At 33.1% G+C, this 22,892-nt stretch overlaps 1 protein-coding gene and 1 pseudogene across 1 annotated transcript in view; one reads left to right on the top strand and one right to left on the bottom strand.

Annotated features, from left to right (window-relative positions):
• TRAPPC8 (trafficking protein particle complex subunit 8) overlaps nt 1-22,892 on the top strand; it is a 90,756-nt gene that overhangs the window by 17,019 nt on the left and 50,845 nt on the right. The window contains exons 4-11 of the mRNA XM_060028853.1: nt 400-574; nt 2,640-2,793; nt 5,101-5,194; nt 5,830-6,086; nt 6,437-6,552; nt 7,252-7,402; nt 13,688-13,788; nt 17,116-17,221. Coding sequence (XP_059884836.1) covers nt 400-574; nt 2,640-2,793; nt 5,101-5,194; nt 5,830-6,086; nt 6,437-6,552; nt 7,252-7,402; nt 13,688-13,788; nt 17,116-17,221 — 1,154 coding nt within the window. The remainder of the gene's footprint in view (nt 1-399; nt 575-2,639; nt 2,794-5,100; nt 5,195-5,829; nt 6,087-6,436; nt 6,553-7,251; nt 7,403-13,687; nt 13,789-17,115; nt 17,222-22,892) is intronic.
• Nucleotides 8,529-10,171, bottom strand: LOC132436219 (small ubiquitin-related modifier 3 pseudogene; annotated as a pseudogene).

Below are 22,892 nucleotides of genomic sequence, written 5' to 3'. Positions count from 1 at the left end.
ACTTTGACAGTTATGACTTTCATTTCCTTAATGCAGTTACAGTGAAAAGTTGAGATGGGATAGAATATGAGATCACAGTGAGATGGAATGGAGAGAAGCAAGATTCAGCAGAATTTTTCATTATGTTGATAGTTGCACAATTTTCATATTGTCCATTTTTTCATGGATTTCCTTATTACATATATAAATGATCTAAAAAACTACCAACAAAATAGCTTTACTATTTAGAACCTTGAATTACTTAGAAATGTTGAAGAAATTATCAATGTTTTATGCTTGCAGGAAAACCTGTAAAATCAGATTTTTTTAGCTCAAAAAATATCTCCCTAAAGTTTATATTAATAGGATAATATTTATTATTAAGTGATAAGTGATAATTACCTTAATATGATTTACAAGGTATGTTGGTGACATCGTCTAGTGAAGCTGAACCTATGGAACAGTTTTCAAAGTTGTCACAAGAACAGCATCGAATTCAGCACAACAATGATTATTCCTACCCCAAGTGGTTTATACCAAATACACTTAAATATTATGTACTTTTACATGATGTAAGTGCAGGAGATGAACAGAGGTAAGCTTTTTTTATTTTTTAAATTTTAAATAATTTCCTGTTAAATGAGTTAATGTTGATTTGGACATGGCTTAAGTTTTTGATATATTTTTCATCCAAGAAAGTAAAAATTCATTAATAAAACATTTAACTATATCTCTTATTTGGAGTTATATTCAACAGCTACATCATTTTATGTTAGATTTCATATGCTTACCCAAAATTTTCTTTCAATGTATATCTCTATTATTGTAATCTTTGTCCACAAGTGCTTGCCATTTTATACCTATAGGTCTTCACTGTTATTTCTTACTTTGTATAATATTATTTCTCATTTTTTCTCTTTTCTCTTTCCCAGTTTTCCTCTGACTTTTCACTTCCTGGCTTATAGGCACTGCTTTTTCCACTCTTCACTTTCTCATCACTATATATTTAGCCTTGATGTTTTTCACAGTCTGAGAAACATCCAAGCACTTCTTTCTTATGTTCCCTTTAATGTTCATTATTAGTGATTTGCCATAGTCCTTTTATCTTTGGGATAAGAGAATAGATATCTTTAAAGATGAGTTCTTGAAAAATAAGATAATATTAAAACAATTTTACTTTTGTGGCTTTGCAGTTTATTTTGAATTTTGGTTCAAGATGTGGATCAAATTAATCTGTTGTTTCAAACTGTTACTCTGATATCTCAATGCTGTTTAGGATATGCAATTAAATAATTATTTCTTGCCCTTGTTATGAGCACAATCCATCGTTTTAAAATAAATTTTCCTCTCTAAGACCACAGAATTGTTCTGAGGGTTACTAATCTTTAGAATTTTTTTGACATCATAAACAATCTGTAGCCTATTGGATAAAGTGTACTATATAAATAGAAATAATTTGAACTGGCTATTGAAATTAGTTTCTATCATTTGAATATGGTATATATCTTCCACATTGGATGGTTATAACTAGGATATTTAAGTGATAATTGCAGTATTAGATCAGTGGTTCTTATGCTTAGCAGTGTCATTGGTAAAGCAAGTAGATGTTTAGTTTTTTGTACTTGAGTGTATATACATACACGTATACTTATATCTGTGTTTATACAAATTTATAACTATTTTATTTATCCAGCTTTCATTTTATAGTGTGTAATATGATTTAATTATTTGTTAGGCTTGTTATTTGTATAGTATTAGCTTCTGCATTTGAATGTGATATAGGATTATCCATGTGCTTTTTGGTTAAAAAAAAAAAAAGCTATTTAAATTAGGTTAGCTCTATGTACCAAAATTTCATTTTCCATCAGAATGTACTGTTTGATTCTTAGGCTGACTTACCATTTGAAGTATCTTGTCTGCCACTAACTAGCAAGTCTAGTTAACTAAAAGTAAGGAAATCAAGTGCTTTTTGTTGTATCTGAGATTAGCTCATGGATCCAGCTATTATAAATTTTGCAAGGATTTTTATATAGTAAATATTTTGGCTGCTTTTCTTGCGTTTTCTCGTTTTTCTTCCTCTGAACTGTGTCCCTTTGGAGACAGCTAAGGGAAGGGTAAACTCTAGCAGTGAAAGGTGATTTTTTGGGGGGTGCTATACTTTTTTATGTTAGCACTTACATTTTTTGATAAATGTCTGTTCTCTAAGACAGAATTTCGCAAAGTTGTATTTCCTGCAGACTAGTTCACATAGTTGAAAGAGTTTCTGATCTATAAGTTTGAAGCCACTCTTTGGAAATTCACAGTACATATTAGCAAATGGAAGGCTCTGAGGTGGTCTGCTGCAAAAGAAACTGGTTGGCTTGCTTACTGTAGTTCCCCAAACTAGCTTGACCACCAAAACTTTCTGTTTGACTAACAGGAGTATCCTGCAAAATTTTATTCCATGACGCATACTTTGGTAATTGTGCTTTAAGGTGATAACCAAGCTAGCTAAATTTCAGTTAGGATCATGAACTTTTAGTTTTTTTAAATTATTCTACCTCTAACTTTTTGTTCTTTTGGGGGGACTAATTTTTCATGGTTTTTGTATTATTTTAATATCTGTTATTGCCTAAGGTCTGCTCCCCATTGGCTACAAACTTTTCCATTTTTTATTTTAGAGCTGAATCAATTTATGAAGAAATGAAACAGAAATATGGAACTCAGGGTTGCTATTTACTTAAAATTAATTCTCGAACACCTAATCGAGCGTCAGATGAACAGATACCAGATCCTTGGAGTCAGTATCTCCAGAAAAATAGTATTCAAAACCAGGTATATGTAAAAAACAACAATGAAGCAAACTACAAAAGCTGTATTTCAGTTTTATGGCTAATGGTATCACTGTAGAATTTGTAGAATTACTAATAGTTATTTTGTGGAATCTGGCTAGTTTTGATCCATCAGTATGTGAGCTCTTAAGTCAGTAGTTCAGAAGCTGTTTTTAACCAACTGCAGTAATCCCTTATGTGTATACCTTTCAGGTATATAATATCAGTGTTAATTGATTGTTTTCTTAAAAGATGAAAAGTGGGGACTTCTTTGGCAGTCCAGTGGTTAAAACTCCACGCTTCCACTGCAGGGGGCGTGGGTTTGATCCCTGCTCTGGGAACTAAGATCCCATCCTGCATGACGCGGGGCCCAGCCAAAAAAAAAAAAAGAGAAAAAAAAATGATGAAAAGTGAATTATACATTAAGAATTGAATTAGATTGACTAAACAAACATGTAGAGAATAGAATTCTTGGCTTGTACATTTAATTCATTATGAATGCTTACAGTCAATTCTTTATTATCCACATGCTCTGGGGTTGCCTTCCTTCATTTTCAACATGCTGTTCTTATGGCCACCTTTTGGAGCTCATACTTTTTAGGTGGGTGGGCTTTTTTCCCTAACTTTCCTCTGATTTTCTTTTCTTTTGAATTTCCAGGAAGTTTTGTTTCTTCCTAATCAACTCTTCTAATATAGAGTTCTAGACTAATGTTAATTGTTGTCTGTTGGCTAATGCGTGTGGGTGTAAGGTTTCACATTCTGTCCAACTTTTAAGGTAGAACTTTATGGCACTTGGTAGTGGTCAAATGCCAAGTTCCTATGCTTAGTTCAGATAATCAAGAGTTGACTTTTTTTTGTTTAGAAAGAGGATTTCTTAAGTAAATGGAAAATATATTTATATTTTGTACAGTTAAACTACATTATGTACTTGATGTGATATTATTTTAAGAAATATGAATTAGAAAGTTCATGTAGTTTTTGATGTTCTAATATAAATATTGTTTAATAATCTGTTTATTTGCCTTTTCTTTCTTATATATGGAATTTTTAATCCAGTTTTATTCACTTTAATATTGAGATAATTGTTGACCTTCTTTAAGATAATGTTGGGGAAAGGTGTCTGAGAGAAAAGAACCAGTTGGATGTGAAGGAACTTTAAATGATGTTTCAGGGCCACACTCAGAATAGGAATAGTATTGAAATATTCAATTTAGAATCCAGCCATCTTAGGTTGGGAAAGGGAACATAATAAGTAAGATTGTCCAGTTGGAGAACTTTTAATAGAAGACAGAGCTATAGAAATTCTACAGCTTAGAATCCTAGAAGCCCAGGATTGAAGGATAGTTTAAAGGTTGTCAAATCCAACCCCTGTTCTAATGCTTTAATTTCCTTTAAACCTATAAATGACCTCATCTAGTAAAAGTACTCATTGTCTTCTCAGGTGACCTGTTCCATGTCTGAGCAGCTTGAGGATCAACCAGAATTTTTCTCCCTTTGCTTGTACTCAATCCTATAGGGACCATATCAGTTTTCCATTAAGACAACTTTCAAATTATACAAGATAGCTTTCATGTCTTTTAAAATATTTTTCTAGGCTAAATATACTGTTTTTTCAACTCTTTCTTAAATGTTGTTTTTAGACTGTTTCTTGTCCTGATCACGTTCCTCTTATTAAGTTCTAGTTTACATATTTTTCCCAAAATTTGGCACTCAGAATAATACCTCATAGTATTAGTGGTCTTATGGAGTAGTCTGGGTATTTTTAAAGTTTTTTTTGTTGGCTGAAATCAGTGCCCTTTTTATAAGTAAACGTTGCGTTGGATATTTTTCTTTCTTTTTTTTTTTTTTGCATTGGATATTTCTCCAAAACACTTCTGTGTATTCAGAATGCACTCCAAACTATTAACGCTGCATCTGTGATCCAGCAGATTCCATACCATCCTTCTTTTTTTACCCCGCTTGACTCTAGTAGTCCATCTGTCTTGCCATTATTCCTTACATAGATATATATAGAGGTTTCATATAAGCATGTGCATATCACATATAAACAGAAAAACTGAGATAGAAGTAACTCGAATTCAGAAGAATTAGGATAGTAGGTTGCATGTGAAACAGAATTTAAGAATATAGTAGGTGTGGATTGAAGTGATAGAATATGATACATGGAAGAAGTTAAGAATTTGGAGGATTGGAAGAAAAGAGTTGCTGTAGCAAAAAAAAATGAGATTTACCATAGTTGTTGATGAATTTGATGGTATCTTAAACATGATTAAATATAACCATTAATGCTGTTTAAATTTTATTTTGATAGGAATCATATGAAGATGGCCCTTGTACTATAACTTCAAATAAGAATTCTGATAGTAACTTGCTTTCATTGGATGGATTAGATAACGAAGTCAAAGGTCTTGATATACTTTCTCTAAGTTTCTCTTTTGATTGAAAATATGCACTGTTGTTAAATCTTTATACGTAAAAGATGGGGGAATTTTCATGATGAAAAAAGATAATGGACAGGTTAGCTTTTCCTCTGAAGATTTTATTGAGTTATTTGAGTTTGATGTTTTTTGACATTTAAAAATTTGTTTTTTAAGAGTAATATATCAGGCTTCATAAAAAATTTTTTGGGTAGAAAGCAAGGGAAGATATTATGTGTAGCATTAATTCCCCCAATTCACATGATTTTGAGAGCTTTATTTTTGTATTTTAAATTACAGTTTAGACAGTGATAGCTTTAAAAATTTTTTGTTATAAATTTTCTTATTGGTTAGTTATGCTATTTAAAAATAATTCTTTATATTTTAACATTATTTTTCTTCATTTCTTTACATGAATTAAAAAATTTCTATTACATGTAACAGGTATTAACCCAGGTCCTAAAATTTTAGGGGGAACACTTTAATGTTATTGTTTTAGATTTCTTAAGAAATACAGGAAGATAAACAGTTCCAACATTCTTTCTTTTCTTTAGTAATATAGTAGTAATATCACAATTTTCTGTTGTTTTCTGAGAGTAAAAGAAAGATCTGTTTTTCAGTAGATGGCTTACCAAACAACTTTAGAACTCACCCGCTTCAATTGGACCCATCTGGTGACTCTTCTAACAGCATTGATGGCCCAGATCATGTAAAATCTGCTTCATCATTACATGAAACAAAGAAAGCAAATGCTGGAATTATTCATGGTGCATGTTTAACCCTTACTGATCATGATAGAATTCGACAGTTTATACAAGAGTTCACATTTCGGGGCCTCTTGCCACATATAGAGAAAACAATTCGGCAATTAAATGATCAGGTAAGATTTAATTATTTGCACTAGTATTTTAAAAAATTTCAGTAAATAGTAAAGTTGAGAATATAGTAGTATAAGTTATTTAAAGAATTGAAGTTTTTGTTTGAAAAATAGACCAATATTAGGGTTTATTAACATTACTATCAGTGATGAAATTCTGTTAAATCCTAGAAGAGGCTTATTTATTTTCACTAGGGATTTCGTCAGCATTTTGGACAGTTTTCTTTAAATCAATGTTAAAATGCACATTTGCTCACTCTTAAAACTTTAGTTATTTAGAGTTTTTTCTTTTGTATGTAAAAGAAAAATATTAAATTGTTATATTTGTCAATATGTTTAATCTTTTCTCTTAGCTAATATCAAGAAAAGGTTTGAGTCGATCTTTATTTTCTGCAACTAAAAAATGGTTTAGTGGCAGTAAAGTTCCAGAAAAGAGCATTAATGAGCTAAAAAATACATCTGGATTGCTGTGAGTAAAATATTATTGTTTTTAGTTTTTCTGTATTTAACTCTGATTAGTGTTTGACTATATGATGTTCTGCAAAAAATGACTGTCTCTTTAGTTTCTTAGTTTCATATAGGTCAAAGCTGGGGTAGATAAGAATAGTGACCATAAGTAAATTATATTAAATTAAAAAACTATAAGTAATTGGATATCTAAAAATAAACAATAAGGAGGGTCACTTTATTTTAGGTCTATTTTCCTATTTGTAAAAAGATGGAGTTAGATTAAGTATTCATTAATAACTATATTAAAGTATTGAGGTCTAATAATTCTAAGACATGGCATATATTTAGAAATTTTGTTTAATATAAAATCCTGTTTTAGGGGAAAATAAAATCCATTTTAGATTTTCTTTTTTTTTCTGCTGTACATAAAGGTGAGATCATTTATTTACTTCATAATTTGACAATAGAGAAAATGCTTGCCTCCTGTTGAGAAGTTCTCAGTATAGGGATATAAATTATATAAATAAGGATGTAACTATCTGTTTCCAAATATCTTTGAGAAATGACGCTCTCTCCTTGGAGGTAGAATTCTTACCATACAGGATCAGTTTTTCTCATGTTTTGGACAGTTGGGCATCTTTTTAGACATTTTATAATATTTAATGGTTTAAAGGTCATAAATTGTAAATTCCTTTCTTAACTTAATTTGTATTTACAGGTATCCACCAGAAGCTCCAGAACTTCAAATCAGAAAAATGGCTGACTTATGTTTTTTGGTGCAGCATTATGATTTGGCTTACAGTTGCTATCATACTGCAAAGAAAGATTTTCTTAATGATCAAGCAATGCTTTATGCAGCTGGTGCCTTGGTTGGTATTCTGTAGTATTATAATTTCTTGTTTCTGCTACCATAAATGACTTAGAAATTTTTATTTATGAAATGGCAAGCAAACTACCTAGGGATAAGTTGTACTCAAATAGCATACAATGCTTTATAGGTTTTGAATTCATTTATGATAACTTGATGAATTTTTCTTAAACTAGTGCATTGAAACATGGTCATATGTGAGGGTTGGTTTCTTAGATTTGATTAGTACTTTCTATTTAATTTGAATTACAGTTTTCACTGTATTCACAGTATAATAACTTTTTTTTAGAAGATGCTTTTTGATCTCTTACAATAATTTAAAATTGTTTGAAATGTTTTTTTCTGATCTAAGCCTATACTATTGGTTAAGAACATGTACTTTGGTGTGAGACAGACTTTCATACATTGGGGAAAAACTTGTTAAATCCACTTTTAGGATGAATAAACATTTTTCTGCAACAGTTTTTAAAATAGAAAATAAAATACAGAAATAATTATCTAAAAAAAAATTAATTATCTAAAAACTGAGATATGATTAAAGCCTTTAACCTGACAGACTATATAAGTTCCATGACAGTATGAACCATATCTGTTTCAGAATACCTCTGTATCCTCAGCACCCAGCAGTGTCTGCTCAAAAATTTATTGAAGAGGGCTTCCCCGGTGGCGCAGTGGTTGAGAGTCCGCCTGCTGATGCAGGGGACACAGGTTTGTGCCCCGGTCCGGGAGGATCCCACATGCCCCGGAGCGGCTGGGCCCGTGAGCCGTGGCCGCTGAGCCTGCGCCTCCAGAGCCTGTGCTCCGCAACGGGAGGGGCCACAACAGTGAGAGGCCCGCGTACCACAAAAAAAAAAAAAAAAATTTATTGAAGAAACTGAATGAAAATATGTGATTTTCACGTGAAAAAATTCTCTGCAGCTCTGAAACATCATGTTTTCTTAACTAGTTTACATTTTAACTAATATACATAATGATATACATAGGGGTCTATATTATACCAAAAAATCTAATATATATTATATATATGGTATAATATTATATAAAAATACATTATATTTGCTATATATGAACTATATATACTGCATATGTATACATCAATAAAAGTGTACTAAGAAAAATTCCTGTAAGAAAAATAGGCCCCAATTCTAAATTATTTTCTAATTTCATTCTACAAGAAATTACAAATCAGTATACACACAAACCGAGAATTTCTAAGGATACAGTGAGAACATTCAGAATGATCACCCCAGGTTACTGCACAATCTTCAGTAATCAACCATTAAATCATTTCTTAGAGTCTACAGTAATAGATTAATACATTTCACAAAGAATTTCATCAAGAACTGGAGTGATCTACTTACCCTTCAGCTAGTTATGACAAATTTAACTACAGAAAATCCATATTTCTCCAAGAATTCCTATTACTGGTTTCACCGTGATATATCTTTTAATTTTATAGTTAAAATAAGTATCTTCTTAATTATCATCGAAAAAGCCAGGCAATATAGTCTGTTATTAATTAGCTACTATGTGACTGGTAAATAGGAAAGAGATATCAGTGCAAATAAAATTCATCTTAGGCAAGTTATTGAACATCTCTAAGCCTTAGTTTTCTCATCTGTAAAATGGGAATCCTAATGGCATAGGGTTAGATAAGCTATAAGGTTTGTAAGGTGCCTAGCACACTATCTAATATATATAATAAGCTGTCAGTAAGCATTGGCTATGTTAGTTTTTGTAATCAGTATAAAACCTGGGTGTTTCAGAAAGAATATTCTGTGTTTGTTGCCTTATAACCTTTTAATGTAATTGAAAAGTTGTCATAAATATATTTATAATCTTTCTGTGCTTAGAAAAGAGTAAACTAGCACTGTTACTTTCTACATAGTTATTTAATTAAACAAGAAGTTTATTTAAACAAGATGCTTAAGTTGAAGGAAAAACTATAGGATTCATTTCTTTTAGAGTAATTTATCCCTATTTAAAGACAGATTGCCCTACATATAATAGCTATGTACAAAAAAGGTATAAAATTGTCCTTGGTTTTACAATGATAAATGAAAAATATTAAAATTCTCCTTGCAACAAGGTATGCAAGGATTTTTATGGGGTTTTGTTGTTGTTGAACAGTGAGAGCAAAATAACTTGCTGAGTATGCTATCCCATCTCCATTTGATGTCGATCAAAACATACCATTGGCCATTTAGTTTAAAAAATGCAATATGCTTTTGCACATACACCAGTTACTTTATGTACAGTAAAGGAATAGGGAAGGGGAAAATGAAAGAGTAGAGAAACTGTATTGTGGTAGTCAGGATGTGGTGGAACCAAGTTGCAGTTTTCTAATTGAGAAAGTCTTGGTCTGGAGGAACAGAATTCTGAAGTAAAGTAGCAGGTTCCCTTTTTAGTAGATACCTCCTGTCTGCTGCTGAAACACATCAATTGTATCTTCAGCCTCCATTTCCAACTGTGCAGGTGTGTCTGTTTCATTGATTGGCTGCCCGTCAAATCAGAATCTGATCTGCCTCATTGACAACCCCTGTTGTTCATAATAGGCTTTCATTAGTTTACTAAGCGGTGTATGCCTCTTAAACTGCACCTCAGAACCATCCTGCCCCACCACCCTCAAATTTATATGATCGTTCTTAGTCTTGACTCCTTCCATCCGCTTTCGTTGGCCATGGCGAGCGCTGGAGTCTCCTCAGCTGTCTTTTCACAAACGAGGTCTGCCCTGTACGGGCACACAAGCAGTGCAGAAGTCGGAGCGGCAGCCCTGGAGGAGGGAGAGGGCCCGCGCCCCTCGTGAGCTCTCTCCCCCACACGCTGCGTGCCTACGTAATTTTTTTTTTTTTTTTTTTTTTTTTTTTTTGCGGTACGCGGGCCTATCACTGATGTGGCGTCTCCCGTTGCGGAGCACAGGCTGCGGACGCGCAGGCTCAGCGGCCATGGCTCACGGGCCCAGCCGCTCCGTGGCATGTGGGATCTTCCCGGACCAGGGCACGAAGCCGTGTCCCCTGCATCGGCAGGCGGACTCTCAACCACTGTGCCACCAGGGAAGCCCCCCTACATAATCTTTTTAAAGACAAGCAAGCTATAAACAAAAGTGGAAAGAATAAAAATACATAAGAGCTCTACTTCTTTGATAATTAGCATGTAGATACTTGTTTAATAACTGCCATCTCTTTTGCATTTATTTTAATACTATGTCTATAAAAATAAAATAGGTGATTTTAAACTGTAAAACTAAAATAGCAAAATTACATTACTATTTTTTATTTCTTAGTATTTTGTTGTTGTTGTTGGGGGTAGGAGTTTTTAAATTTATTTATGTACTTTTGCTGTGTTGGGTCTTCGTTTCTGTGCCAGGGCTATCTCTAGTTGTGGCAAGCGGGGGCCACTCTTAATCGCGGTGTGCGGGCCTCACACTGTCGCGGCCTCTCTCGTTGCGCAGCACAGGCTCCAGACGCACAGGCTTCAGACGCGCAGGCTCAGTAGTTGTGGCTCACGGGCCTAGTTGCTCCGCGGCATGTGGGATCCTCCCAGACCAGGGCTCGAACCCGTGTTCCCTGCATTGGCAGGCAGATTCTCAACCACTGCGCCACCAGGGAAGCCTTATTTCTTAGTATTTTTAATTTTAAAAAGTCAGCTAACTTCTAAGAAATCTTCAGGAACTGAAAATATGTTACCTTTATGAATAAGAGTGTTTGAAAAATTATGTGAATTGTCCTTGGTTAGGCAGTCTCTGGTCTTATAGTCATCTAGTATGAGCTAATATAAAATCACAAACACTTAAATGTTATTTCATCATTTATAAGTTTATAATTTCAAAATTGTACACAATGCATCTGCAAATTGAAAGTTTGGTAAAATCTTAGGAAAGTATGACAAAAACTTTCTATGATTTTATGGTACTTAAACTTTTTCATTTCTATCTGCATCTGATAAATACTGCATTTAAATCATTTAGATGGAGGCATATTAGTAGCAGCTATATGAGAGAAGGTAGTTTAACACTGGAAAATAAAGGCATAGCTGCTGTAGCATAATATATGCATACCTAAAAATCTTTGTAGTCTAGAATAGCTGCCCTAGAAATAATAGGCCTTAGAGAAAAATAGGGCTGGGAGAGTCTCATAAAACCTATGTATGTTTGTAACCAGAGCATAAAATGTTTGTGTGAGGCAGGTTAGCATGGCAGGAGCTTATCTCAAGGAATAAAAAAAGTATGCAAAAACAATATGTGAACACTGGGGTGGGGAAGAGGAACTTGTAACCAGTGTAATTGCCATGAAGGTGAGCGTGGAAGGAAGCGCAGCCTGCCTTAAACCAAGAACTGTGCAAGGCTGGGAGCATAAGTCTCTAGAGAGGCCCCCTCCAGCACCCCCAACCACACACAGATACGAAGTGTAGTCATTCGTTTTATATTTTCTTAAAATACAGATTAAAAAAAGTTCCTGCTTGAGCAACAGCTAAGCTCAGAGCTTTTTCCCTTCCTTCTGTAGGTTATAATTCTATATTTGCTATATTTGATCCTGTTGCCTAAGAAAAACTGTTTTTGAATGAATAAAAATTTCATTTGAGCTAATATCTCTTTCCTATTTACCAGTCACATAGTAGCTAATTGATAACAGACTATATTGCCTGGCTTTTTCGATGATAATTAAGAAGATACTTAGTTATTTAACTATAAAGTTAAAAGATGTATCATGGTGAAACCAATAATAGGAATTCTTGGAGAAATATGGTTTTTCTGTAGTTAAATTTGTCATAACTAGCTGAAGGGTAAGTAGATCACTCCAGTTCTTGATGAATGTCTTTGTGAAATGTATTAATCCATTATCGTAGACTATAAGAAATGGTTTAATGGTTGATTATTGAAGATCGTGCAGTAACTTGGGGTGATCATTCTGAATGTTCTCACTGTATCCTTAGAAATTGTCGGTTTGTGTGTATATTGATTTGTAATTTCTTGTAGAATGAAATTAGAAAATAACTTAGAATTGGGGCATATTTTTCTTAAAGGATTTTTTCTTAGTATACTTATTGATGTATATATATGCAGTATATATAGTTCATATATAGCAAATATAATGTATTTTTATATAATATACCATATATAATATATACTAGATTTTTTGGTATAATATAGACCTCTATGTATATCATTATGTATATTAGTTAAGATATAAACTAGTTAAGAAAACATGTTTCAGAGCTGTAGAAAATTTTTTCATGTGAAAATCATATATTTTCATTCAGTTTCTTCAGTAAAGCAGCACACTGCTGGGTACTAAGGATACAGAGGTATTCTGAAACAGATATGGTTCATACTGTCTTGGAACTTATATAGTCTGTCAGGTTAAAGGCTTTAATCGTCTCAGTTTTTAGATAATTCTTTTTTTTTAGATAATTAAATTATTTCTGTATTTTTTTTCTATTTTAAAAACTGTTGCAGAAAAATGTTTATTCGTCCTAAGAGTGGATTGGCATTAACAAGTTTTTCCCCAGTGTATGAAAGTTTCATTTATTTCTAATTAAATTATTAAAACTTGGTCTATATGAGACCACAAGTATGGTCATAATAGAATATTTTACTAAGAAGCCAAAACCTTCATTCTCATCTTCATTTCAAAATTCTTCAGCACTATTGTATATTATTTGAAGTATTAACAATGGAATGGGTTTTTAAAATGAAATAAGAAGTCCTAGAAAATTGACAGTAGTATAGGTCTCAGAAATGGTGTCTGTACCTTCTGTATGATATAGGATATAAACTATAGAGTGTATAAGTAGCTGAAAAGATGCATAGTGCAAGCTGTTATGAGCTCTGTTTTCAAATTTTGAAGCCAGTACATTGGAAGGAGACGCACTTTATTTTGTTTCTTTCTATATGGTTCTGTCATTGGTCTGTTCTTTAGTCATTAAGGAATAGGGAATAACGAGGAGGAGGTGGTAGCAGAAATCTTAAGCTAGGCTCACTTGGTAGTTACATATACCATGACTGAAAGTGTAGTTATATATATATACCATGACTGAAGTTGTTTACTAGGTCTTCTTGAAAAAACTCATTTAAATACTGAATGACAGACTTTGGAATTTGACTAGAGAATTTTGAAACTAAAAGCATATACATATATTTTCCAAGTCTGCATTAGGCTATCAGATTTATATATGTGGATACATAAAAAAACTCAGCAAACTTCATTCCAGTTTTTAGACTTCCTGAATGCTAAACTACAATAATATTTTCCTTTTGAAATACTATAAATAATGTCTTTTCCTCTAGGAAATGGCAGCAGTGTCAGCGTTCCTTCAGCCAGGAGCACCCAGGCCATACCCTGCACATTATATGGATACAGCAATCCAGACATACAGGGATATCTGCAAGTAGGTGACTAGAATATTTATGTTCTATCCATTTAGAGGTAAATTTGACATTTATATGGTTATTAGATATAAATGGTTCTTTGTTTTTTATGCTTTAAACTTAAATAAGCTCCCAAATCAAGTTAATATAGACATAGATAAGGTGAGATGATCTTTTAAAACTAGGGTTTTACTACATTTTCCTTTCCTTTCCAATTTTGTTTGGATATGTGGTTAGGAATTTGTTATATGTAATATTGAGGTTATTTGTTCTGTTGAGGGTGATTTATATTTTGGGGACATCTCTAACTTTAGCCACTGTTAAGCCAGGAGTTAGTTAGTTTGAACTTTCCTTGTTAAATAGGCAAACACAGAGAGTTAAATAATGGTCCAGGGAAGAAAATGAGAAGTGTTTTGTACACATAGTGAGTTCTGTTGAAACTCTACGGGAGCTAGAACTCACCACCTGTAAAGGAGACTATGAACTGGTCCAGAGAAGGTGTCACGGTATGTTTGAGGAATAGACCTTGAAAGAAAGGTTGGTTGGTAGTTGATAGCCACAAAGACATTTTAGTAATTGTGATTGGCAGGAACAATGTTTTGGATACAGCATTACTGCTGAAAAGGAATAGAGCCCTGGCTAGGTTAGAGGGTTTGTATATATGGAAAGGTGTTTTGAGAGAAATCAGCGTGGGGAAGCATTAACTCTCATTTATTATTATTTTTAAGCTGTAGTTAAGATTTGTATAGTAGTAAATGGGGGAGTTACTGAATATTTGAGTAGAGCCTTGATAATAAAAGTTATTTTTCAGAAAGATTAATATGACTTTTCTATATAGAATGGATGGGTTACAGTCAGAGACATAAAGGCAGTTTTGTGTCCTATAATGTTGAAGTAGAAGTAGTAGTCATAGCAATGTGTTTACAACACAACACTAGTAATAATGATTAACATTTATTTAGTGCTCAGCATTTACCACTATGCCAAGGTAATTTACATGCTCATTTAATCTTTACAACAAGCCTGTGAAATGGTGGATACCATTTGATAGACAAGGAGATTGAAACTTAAAGAGTTTAACTTGCCCAAGGGTATGCAGTTAATAAATGGTGGAGCCAGTATCAAATCCTGCCCTTTGTATAGAATACTTTGTATAATCTGTTTGAGAATATATTTGGAGTTTCTGACAGGAGAAACAGCCTCCTGTGAACGAGGAACCTTTGAAGGATTCCGAAAAAGTGAGATTCAAAAGGTAGAAGAACTATGAGAATGAGGCATTAAGGAAGCCAGAGCAGTAAAGTCCTTTCTCTGAAAAGATTTTCCTTGTCTTCATGAAGCACAGAGCTTTTGGAGAGATGCACATGGAGTGGTGCAAAAGAAAAGTGAAAATACCAATTGACCCAGATAGCCAAATAAGCTGTGGCAATCCAGTTTTGTCTTCCTGTTCATAGCAGACTATATGCTTTTTCTAAATACATACTTAACTGACATCCGTTTAACTTAAAATCTTTTTTCTAAGTTACCATAATTGGTAAGGTTTATCAACAATTTAATAGATATTTTGGGATAAATTAGAAAATACTACATTAGTTATACATATCAATTTTAAGAAACTCCCTGGTCTCAGAAATATTAAAACGTAAATAAATTTTCTTAAGTACAGGATATACAATATTACTTTTGCAATGCCCTTATAATGCCAGGCTCTACTTTTTAACTGATGCAATCCTATTTATACATTTCTTTTTTGAAGCTTTCCCTTCCCTCCTTTATCTCCCCAAATCATAATAAAAATCAATGGTACCCTGTTCATTATCTGTTTTATGTCAGTTTCTGCGTTTAGATGGGGATTGTGTCATAGAAACACTTGAATCTTTAGTAATTCCACTGCCTGACACAAATGACTTTTTAAAATCTTGCTTTAATAAACAAATTAATATAAAGTCCTGAACTTGGTAGCCTTGTGACTTCATAGCTGATCACAAGGGGAAATATCTGAGGATAAAAATAAAACAATTGTGTTAAGATTTGTGAAGTTTACTTAAGAAGATTTAAGAACTGAGCATATTTGAGCATATTGTAGTATGTGAGTAGGTACTGGTAAGGAGGAGTTAGTCTTTTGTGTTCATTAAAACATTCTCAGATATTCATAAATACCAACCCTCTAAAAAAAATCATGATTTGTAGAAAGTTTATGGCAGGTCACTACAGTAATTTTGAAAGTAGTGAAATGTATTTTTAAAATATCACTGTTCAGAATGACCTTCAAGTTAGTAGTCTCTGGTTGTAATTTTAAGGTCAAGTGGTATATTTTTGTATAAGAATTAGAAAGTAAAATGAGAAAAACTTTGCTGCTACAGTTGACCCTTGAACAGGATAGGTTTGGACTGTGTCGGTCCATTTCTTTTTTTGGCCATGATGTGCAGCATGCGGGATCTTAGTTCCCAAACCAGGGATTGAACCTGTTCCCCCTGCAGTGGAAACGTGGAGTCGTAACCACTGGACCGCCAGGGAAGTCCTGCGGGTCCACTTACACATGAATTTTTTTCAAGAAATATATACTACAGTACTACATAATCCACAGTTGGTTGAATCCATGGATGTGGAACTGTGGATACTGAGGGCCAACTGCATATTTTTGACTGCACTGTTCAGTGGTCAACTGAACAGTATTCTCAACCAAAGATTCAGTATTTCTCAACAAAAGGATTCCATCTTGTAATTACACAGTAAAAAATATTTTCATTTATTTTTATTATTTTCAAGAATAAATAATCTAACTCTAGATTTTTGATGATAGTTGTCCACAAGAAAAATCAACTGATTTTGTGTTTTTACAAAGAAGATTTTTCTCAGTAACAGTCAGGCAACACTGGCTCCATGCTATCTCCAAGTGAAACATTTCAATAGTACTAACCAGAGAGAAAATGCCTAATTATTCCTAAAAGTAGTCAGTAAAATGAAACACACATTACCAGAGTTTGCAGTAAAGAAGGAAAAAGAAATCTGGGTGAAATGTTTATATTCCTTTATGTCTGAAAGCAAGTTTTGTTAACTAACTGCTGATTCAGAGATACGAGTTGGGTTCTAGCTTTTTTCATACAGGAAATGTGACTTTGTATTGTAGTCTTACTACAAAATTATACAATGCTAAAAAGGTTTGATGAGTTACGAGAATTCTTTGAAGTTTTTTTTTTTAACCTTTTTTGGTAAGTAGAGAACAAAGACATGTATTTCTTTTTACTTAAAAACTAGAATTGGAAACTTTTGTTGAACACATGGTTACTATGATGTACTAAAATATTATTGTAGTGCTAATTATATTTTTCTTGCCTTTTTTTCTCTAGGAATATGGTATTGGCTGAAAGATGTGTATTGCTTAGTGCTGAAATCTTAAAAAGCCAAAGCAAATATTCAGAGGCTGCAGCTCTCCTAATACGGTTGACCAGTGAGGTACTAAAACTGTGTAGTATTTGTTCTAATTAGTATTGTTTCATATATTTTTTTAAGTGTTTCTTTTTTCTTGAGAGGGTATGCAAAACAAAATTAGAGGGGTATCTCTCTTTGGGAATTTATAACCTGGCTACTTTAGTAATTTGTTGAATTAATTTTAAATGCAGTATTTTGTAAACTGAATTTATTTTATTTACACATTTTAAGCCTGCATGATTATTAACCACAGACATGCACTGTATGTCTTCTATGAATTAAGTTTTGACTTATGGATAACAATATTTAAGGCAACATGCATATACATCTTTCCTAATATAAAATTGATACTTTAAAAAGTAATTACTCAGGAATTTTTAATTTTGTTTTTATTCCTATGAACTTGTTAAAAAATCATCTTACGCATTTTTAAAATCTATATTATGAATATTTCAAAAGGGAGAAAAAGAAATTCACGTAAATAGTTGCTGTTGAAGGTTTCCAACAGACATTAAGTTGTATTGACTATAGGCTTGTAAAGAATGGCAGTAATTCTTTGTCAGTATGGTTAAAGGCATGTTTTTTAGATGAATGCTCAAGAACAGAAAAAACAAAATCAAACACCTTTGTGTTTATATTAATGTTCCCTAGGGTTTTAATCCTTGGACCGTTGTACTTTTTTACTTCATACATGTTTTAGGTAATCTATTTACAGTTATGATTTTCACTCTCAAATCTGTCTCCAGCCCTGATGTCTCCTTGAGCTTTAGATTTGAAAGGCCAACTGCCTTTTAGACTTAACCTACTTGAGTGTTCCCAATGCACCTTAGAGTCAACATAGCAATAACTAAACTTCTACTTTCTTACCTTATAGATCTTGATCTTAAATTATAACCAGCCAGCTCCTTATTTGCTCAAGGCAAAAACTACTTGAGATGTACCTATATTCTTCTATACTGTCAGTGACACAATTAGGGGATTTTTAATCTATCAATTAATTAATTAGGCTGCATTGGGTCTTAGTTGTGGCATGCAGGATCTTCGTTGTGGCATGTGGATCTTTTGTTGCAGTGTGCAAGCTTCTCTCTAGTTGTGGTGTATGGGCTCTAGAGTGCGCAGGTTCAGTAGTTGTGGCACGTGGGCTTAGTTGCCCCACGGCATGTGAGATCTTAGTTCCCTGACCAGGGATCGAACCCATGTCCCCTGCATTGGAAGGCAGATTCTTAACCACTGGACCACCAGGGAAGTCCCAGGGGATTTTTTGTTTTTAAACTTCTTAAACATGTTTTTATATCTTCACATATTTTACTTATCTCTCTTTCTCTTTTTAAAATCCCTCCTATTACTGTCCTGGTTCATGTCCTTAATGTCCTTCTCTTGGACTTTGGCCCTTTTCCTCACCTTAATTTAGTAGTCCTGATTATCAGTCATATCCTTCAGATATTTGTATGTAGTACCCAGGTTGTTCTAAGTGTCTCTGTCCTGTCCTTTCATATATGCTGTGAGACCTGACTTGTCATATTATATTGGAAATTATATTTAAGCTGTTAACTTCTTGAGGATAGGGAACTGGGTTGCTTTCTACATTTTTATCCCTAGTGCCTAACACTGGGCTTGACACATGGTATATCATTTACAGGTGTTTGTTGAACTGAACCATTAATTATTCTAAAAAGGTTTCTGTCAGTTATAACTAAGTAGGCTAAGGGATGATTTTAAAAATATTTAATAATTGATACTGCAGGGACACTGACCAGTATGAACAGTTGTCAGAAACTATTTGTTAGAGCTGAATATAGGTTCTTGAGTGTGTTGATATTCTGTATTATAATAAATAATCTTAACTTGGGTTTGAATATGTTGCTGAGTTTTTCAACCTAGGGGTTATCAGTGAATGTAAAAGGAATTTATGGTTTAGGAGCTTGGAGTAAAATTTCTTTAGAGCAAATTCTTCTATCTGCATTGTAGCGTTATTATTTTCTTTCATTATTCTTTTTCTTTCCAACTCTTTGTTTTTACCTTTCTTTTTCAAACCTGGATGATTTATTTTGTCATGAAATTCTAGGAAATTTATCATTGTCATTTACTGCTTTGGGGTGACAGATGGGGGTGAATGTGATATATTTCCCCAGAAATTGTGATTTTCACAGGCCTTTTCTACTATACCTGTCAGATATTTCTTTGAGATAACTTGAAAGTAAAGACTGTTAGGCATAATATGTCTAAGGTTATTAAATTTTAACTAATAATTTGTATTTATTGTAATTTTGTTAACTAGAAAGGCTGTTTAAAATGAAAAATGTACTCATCCTGAGGGTAGGGAACTGAGTTACATAGTCTTGACATTCATGAATTGTTTTTCCTAGATTTTTGTTAATCCCATTATAGCAAAAGATAGCTGTGATGAAAAGAGTTGTGCTTTGACTTTATTTTTTGCACTGTAAGTTTATGGGCAAGTGGGTCTTATTGTTGTGTTATGCCCTGCGATTTTCAGCATGGCAGAGCAAACCCAGTTTAATGATGAAACATGTCACATTTAGTAGCACATAGGTAGTGTTTAAATTTGGTGCTTAAAACATGGTGCTTTCCCCTTCCTTGTGTCTGTGTTTCTGTGTTGAACATTTATTCTGGTCATATAACCCTTTTTGTCTGTTACTCCATTTAAATACAATAAATCACCTTATCAAGGATATAGTAATAGCACCAGTTTTTTATAAGTTTCTCAAGCTTGGGAGGAACTGTTCCTGTGGTAAGTTGTTCAGCTGCTAGCACCTTTCCTGTTAATTTCACAATTATGCAAAGAAAAAAAATCTTAGTGCCATGCCATCCTTGAGATTTGATTCAGTTAAGTTTGTGCAGCGGGTGCCTTTTTTTAATGGAAGTGTTTATGGAAACCTCTACCTCAAATGATTTTTTCCCTTATATTTATCTTCATATTTTAAGTTAGTGTTGCCTTTTCAGCTTTTGTTAAAATTATATCTTGGCTGTGGGCAAAGTTCACAGGCTGGAGTTCTTGTTGCAGTGGTATCATGGGGTTTTTTCCTTAGTTCCTTATAGAGCATATATGATAGACTTGTCATAGCGTGGATGTGAACTAACACTAAAATAAAATTTTATTCTTCAGCTCATTCAAAGAAAGCCTCTGCTTTCTGGATAAAATTATCACTTTGTGAAATTCTTCCATTTTTCTTCCATCAACACAGATGGCAGTTACCATTCTTTTCAGGGCCATTTTTTGGTTTCAAAGCAGTGTTTTTTTTCTACTTTAGGTGTCACTGTAAGACAGGACCTAAACGAAGAACAAAGGCTGCAGTGAGATATGAGTGCAGGGTGTTTAGCTCTGCAAATCAGTTCTTTCTCAGCAAACAGTTTCACTGGATGCAGGAGGCAAATTTTGCTTCAGTTAAATTAATATATGCTGTGGACTTCCGGGTCTCTCTTGAATTGGTCAGTCAAATTAAAGTTCAGAATGCTGAGGGTTTACTGTGCTGGTTCTCAATTGAATTGTACATTAGAATCATTTACACACCATCAAAGATATCTAGGGTATATTCCTTATTTTATTCAGAATGTCCAGGATTGCAGCCCATCTGGGTTTTGCAGGTTAATGAAGCTTTGTAGGCAATTAAAAAAATGTTTTTATGCTGTGTGTGTGCATGTATGTGTGTGTGTGTGTGGGTGCATGTGCATGCTAAGAATAAACTTAAGAAATTTATAGGACTTAAACTGACTCTATTGAGAAACCTAAATAAAATTCAAAAATAGAAGAAGTAATTAGAGGGAATCTACCTGTTCTAGATATTAAAATGTATTATAAGGCTTTAGAAGTTAAAACTGTTTACAATGATAAGAATAGACAGAGTAATGGAATAGAATGAGAATTTAAATACTACATATAAGTAGCTGTCATTTTGTCATATTAGTGGGAAATGTTAGGTTATTCACTGAATGGTGTTGTGACATCAAACTAGCTGATTCCTATCTTATTTCATTACATGATAATTATAGCTTGATTAAGTTATAATATGAAAAAATGAACAACTTGGAAGAATATATGGGAGAACATTTTTTAAAATCTAGGAATGATAACATTCTTTCTTAGTTTGATACAGTATTTTGAAGCCATAGAAGCGAAGATATAGTATGTTTGACTACTAAAGAATAGACTCTTTCATGTCAAAACTGGGAAATACTATTTGCAAATATATGACAGAGGCCTAATATTAATTAAGTGTACAAAGGGCTCTTACAAACCAGATAATCACAAAAACCCATTCACAAATGGGCATAAACAGGCAATTCACAGAAAAAATACAAAGACACATAAACATATGGAAGATGAATAGCCTTACTATTAAAGAAATGTATGTTGAGAAACAAAGTGTTATTTTTTATGAAAGTGATAAAATTAAAAAAAATGATTTTTGGCTGAGTGGAAAATGAACTCTTATTCTCTTATGGGAACTTTTACTGGTATGGCTTTTTTTTTTTTTTTTTACCAGTTTGGCTATATTAATTGGAATTTGAAGTATATGCATAACTTTCATTAACTCAGCACTTCTACATCCAAAAACTTGTTTAATAAAAATATTTGTATAGTTACTCAAAAAGTTTTTGTAAAGATGTTTATTGAAGCATTTTTTGTAGTAATTAAAGTATGTGGCAGTATTAAATCAATCAGTTGGAGACTGTATTAATAAATTATGGTACATTTATATAATGGAATACAATGTGGCTTTAAAAGAAATGAGAGATGTAGATGTTTTGGAAAGAAGTCCATGATATTAAGTTAAAATGCAAGATAATACTCTGTATAATACGATTAATGTATAAGGAAGTATGAGTATTAAACTGTTGTATTTAACATATAAGTACAGGGAGGGAGGGAGAGAAACGACACAAACGAGCACCATGTTGGTAATAGTAGTTACCTCTGGCAAATTGGATGAGGAATGAGGTGGGAAAGAAAGATACTCACTTTTTTTCTTCAAACATTTATTCTTTAAGGAAAAAAAGAGGCTGTATTTAATAATTTTTTAAGAAGAAAGCATTTTCCTAAAAAAATAAAGAAGTAAGCTCCCTAGCTTCCCCAGGTAATTCCGATGCCCTTGGTTAAACCCTTGGTTAAGAACTGCTTGTTAATTGTATATTCCTAATTTTCCCACTCACTAGCTTTTGGATTTAGTTAACTAAGAAAATCATCTGATCATTTAGTTTTTGTTATGAGGGGGTTGAAATAGATTAATAATATCTACCATTTACTGAATGCTTTCTGGAGTGTCTCCTCAGGTCTTTTTCTACTCTAATATAATTTTATGATTGCTACAGAGATAGTTACAGTAATCAATGGTCTATGAACACTTTTTGATGTAACTATAATTTGTTGAAATTATTGCATTTAAAGTCAATGTTTTCTGTTTTCAACTTTCCCTGGGGAAAATAATGGCAGCAGAACACATGGAAGGGCATGGTAAGTTCAGCTTGAGAACAGCTGAAAAACTAGAGAAAGTTTGGTGAAAATGTTGTTGATGCTTGATCAGCAACCTTCAGTACTTTCTCAGTTATTTGTAAAGTGACGATGGCTCTGTCATTTGAAAGGTTGTCCTTACGGGTGAGGCTATAAATGTAGTATGTGGTCTTTGTAGACTCAGTTGTAAGTCAGTTGAAGTGGAAACTAATTTGAGTTATACCATTT

This window comes from Delphinus delphis, chromosome 13 (assembly GCF_949987515.2).
Source record: "Delphinus delphis chromosome 13, mDelDel1.2, whole genome shotgun sequence".
In the NCBI taxonomy this organism is placed as follows: Eukaryota; Metazoa; Chordata; class Mammalia; order Artiodactyla; family Delphinidae; genus Delphinus; species Delphinus delphis.
This window is presented reverse-complemented; position numbering and strand designations above follow the sequence as displayed.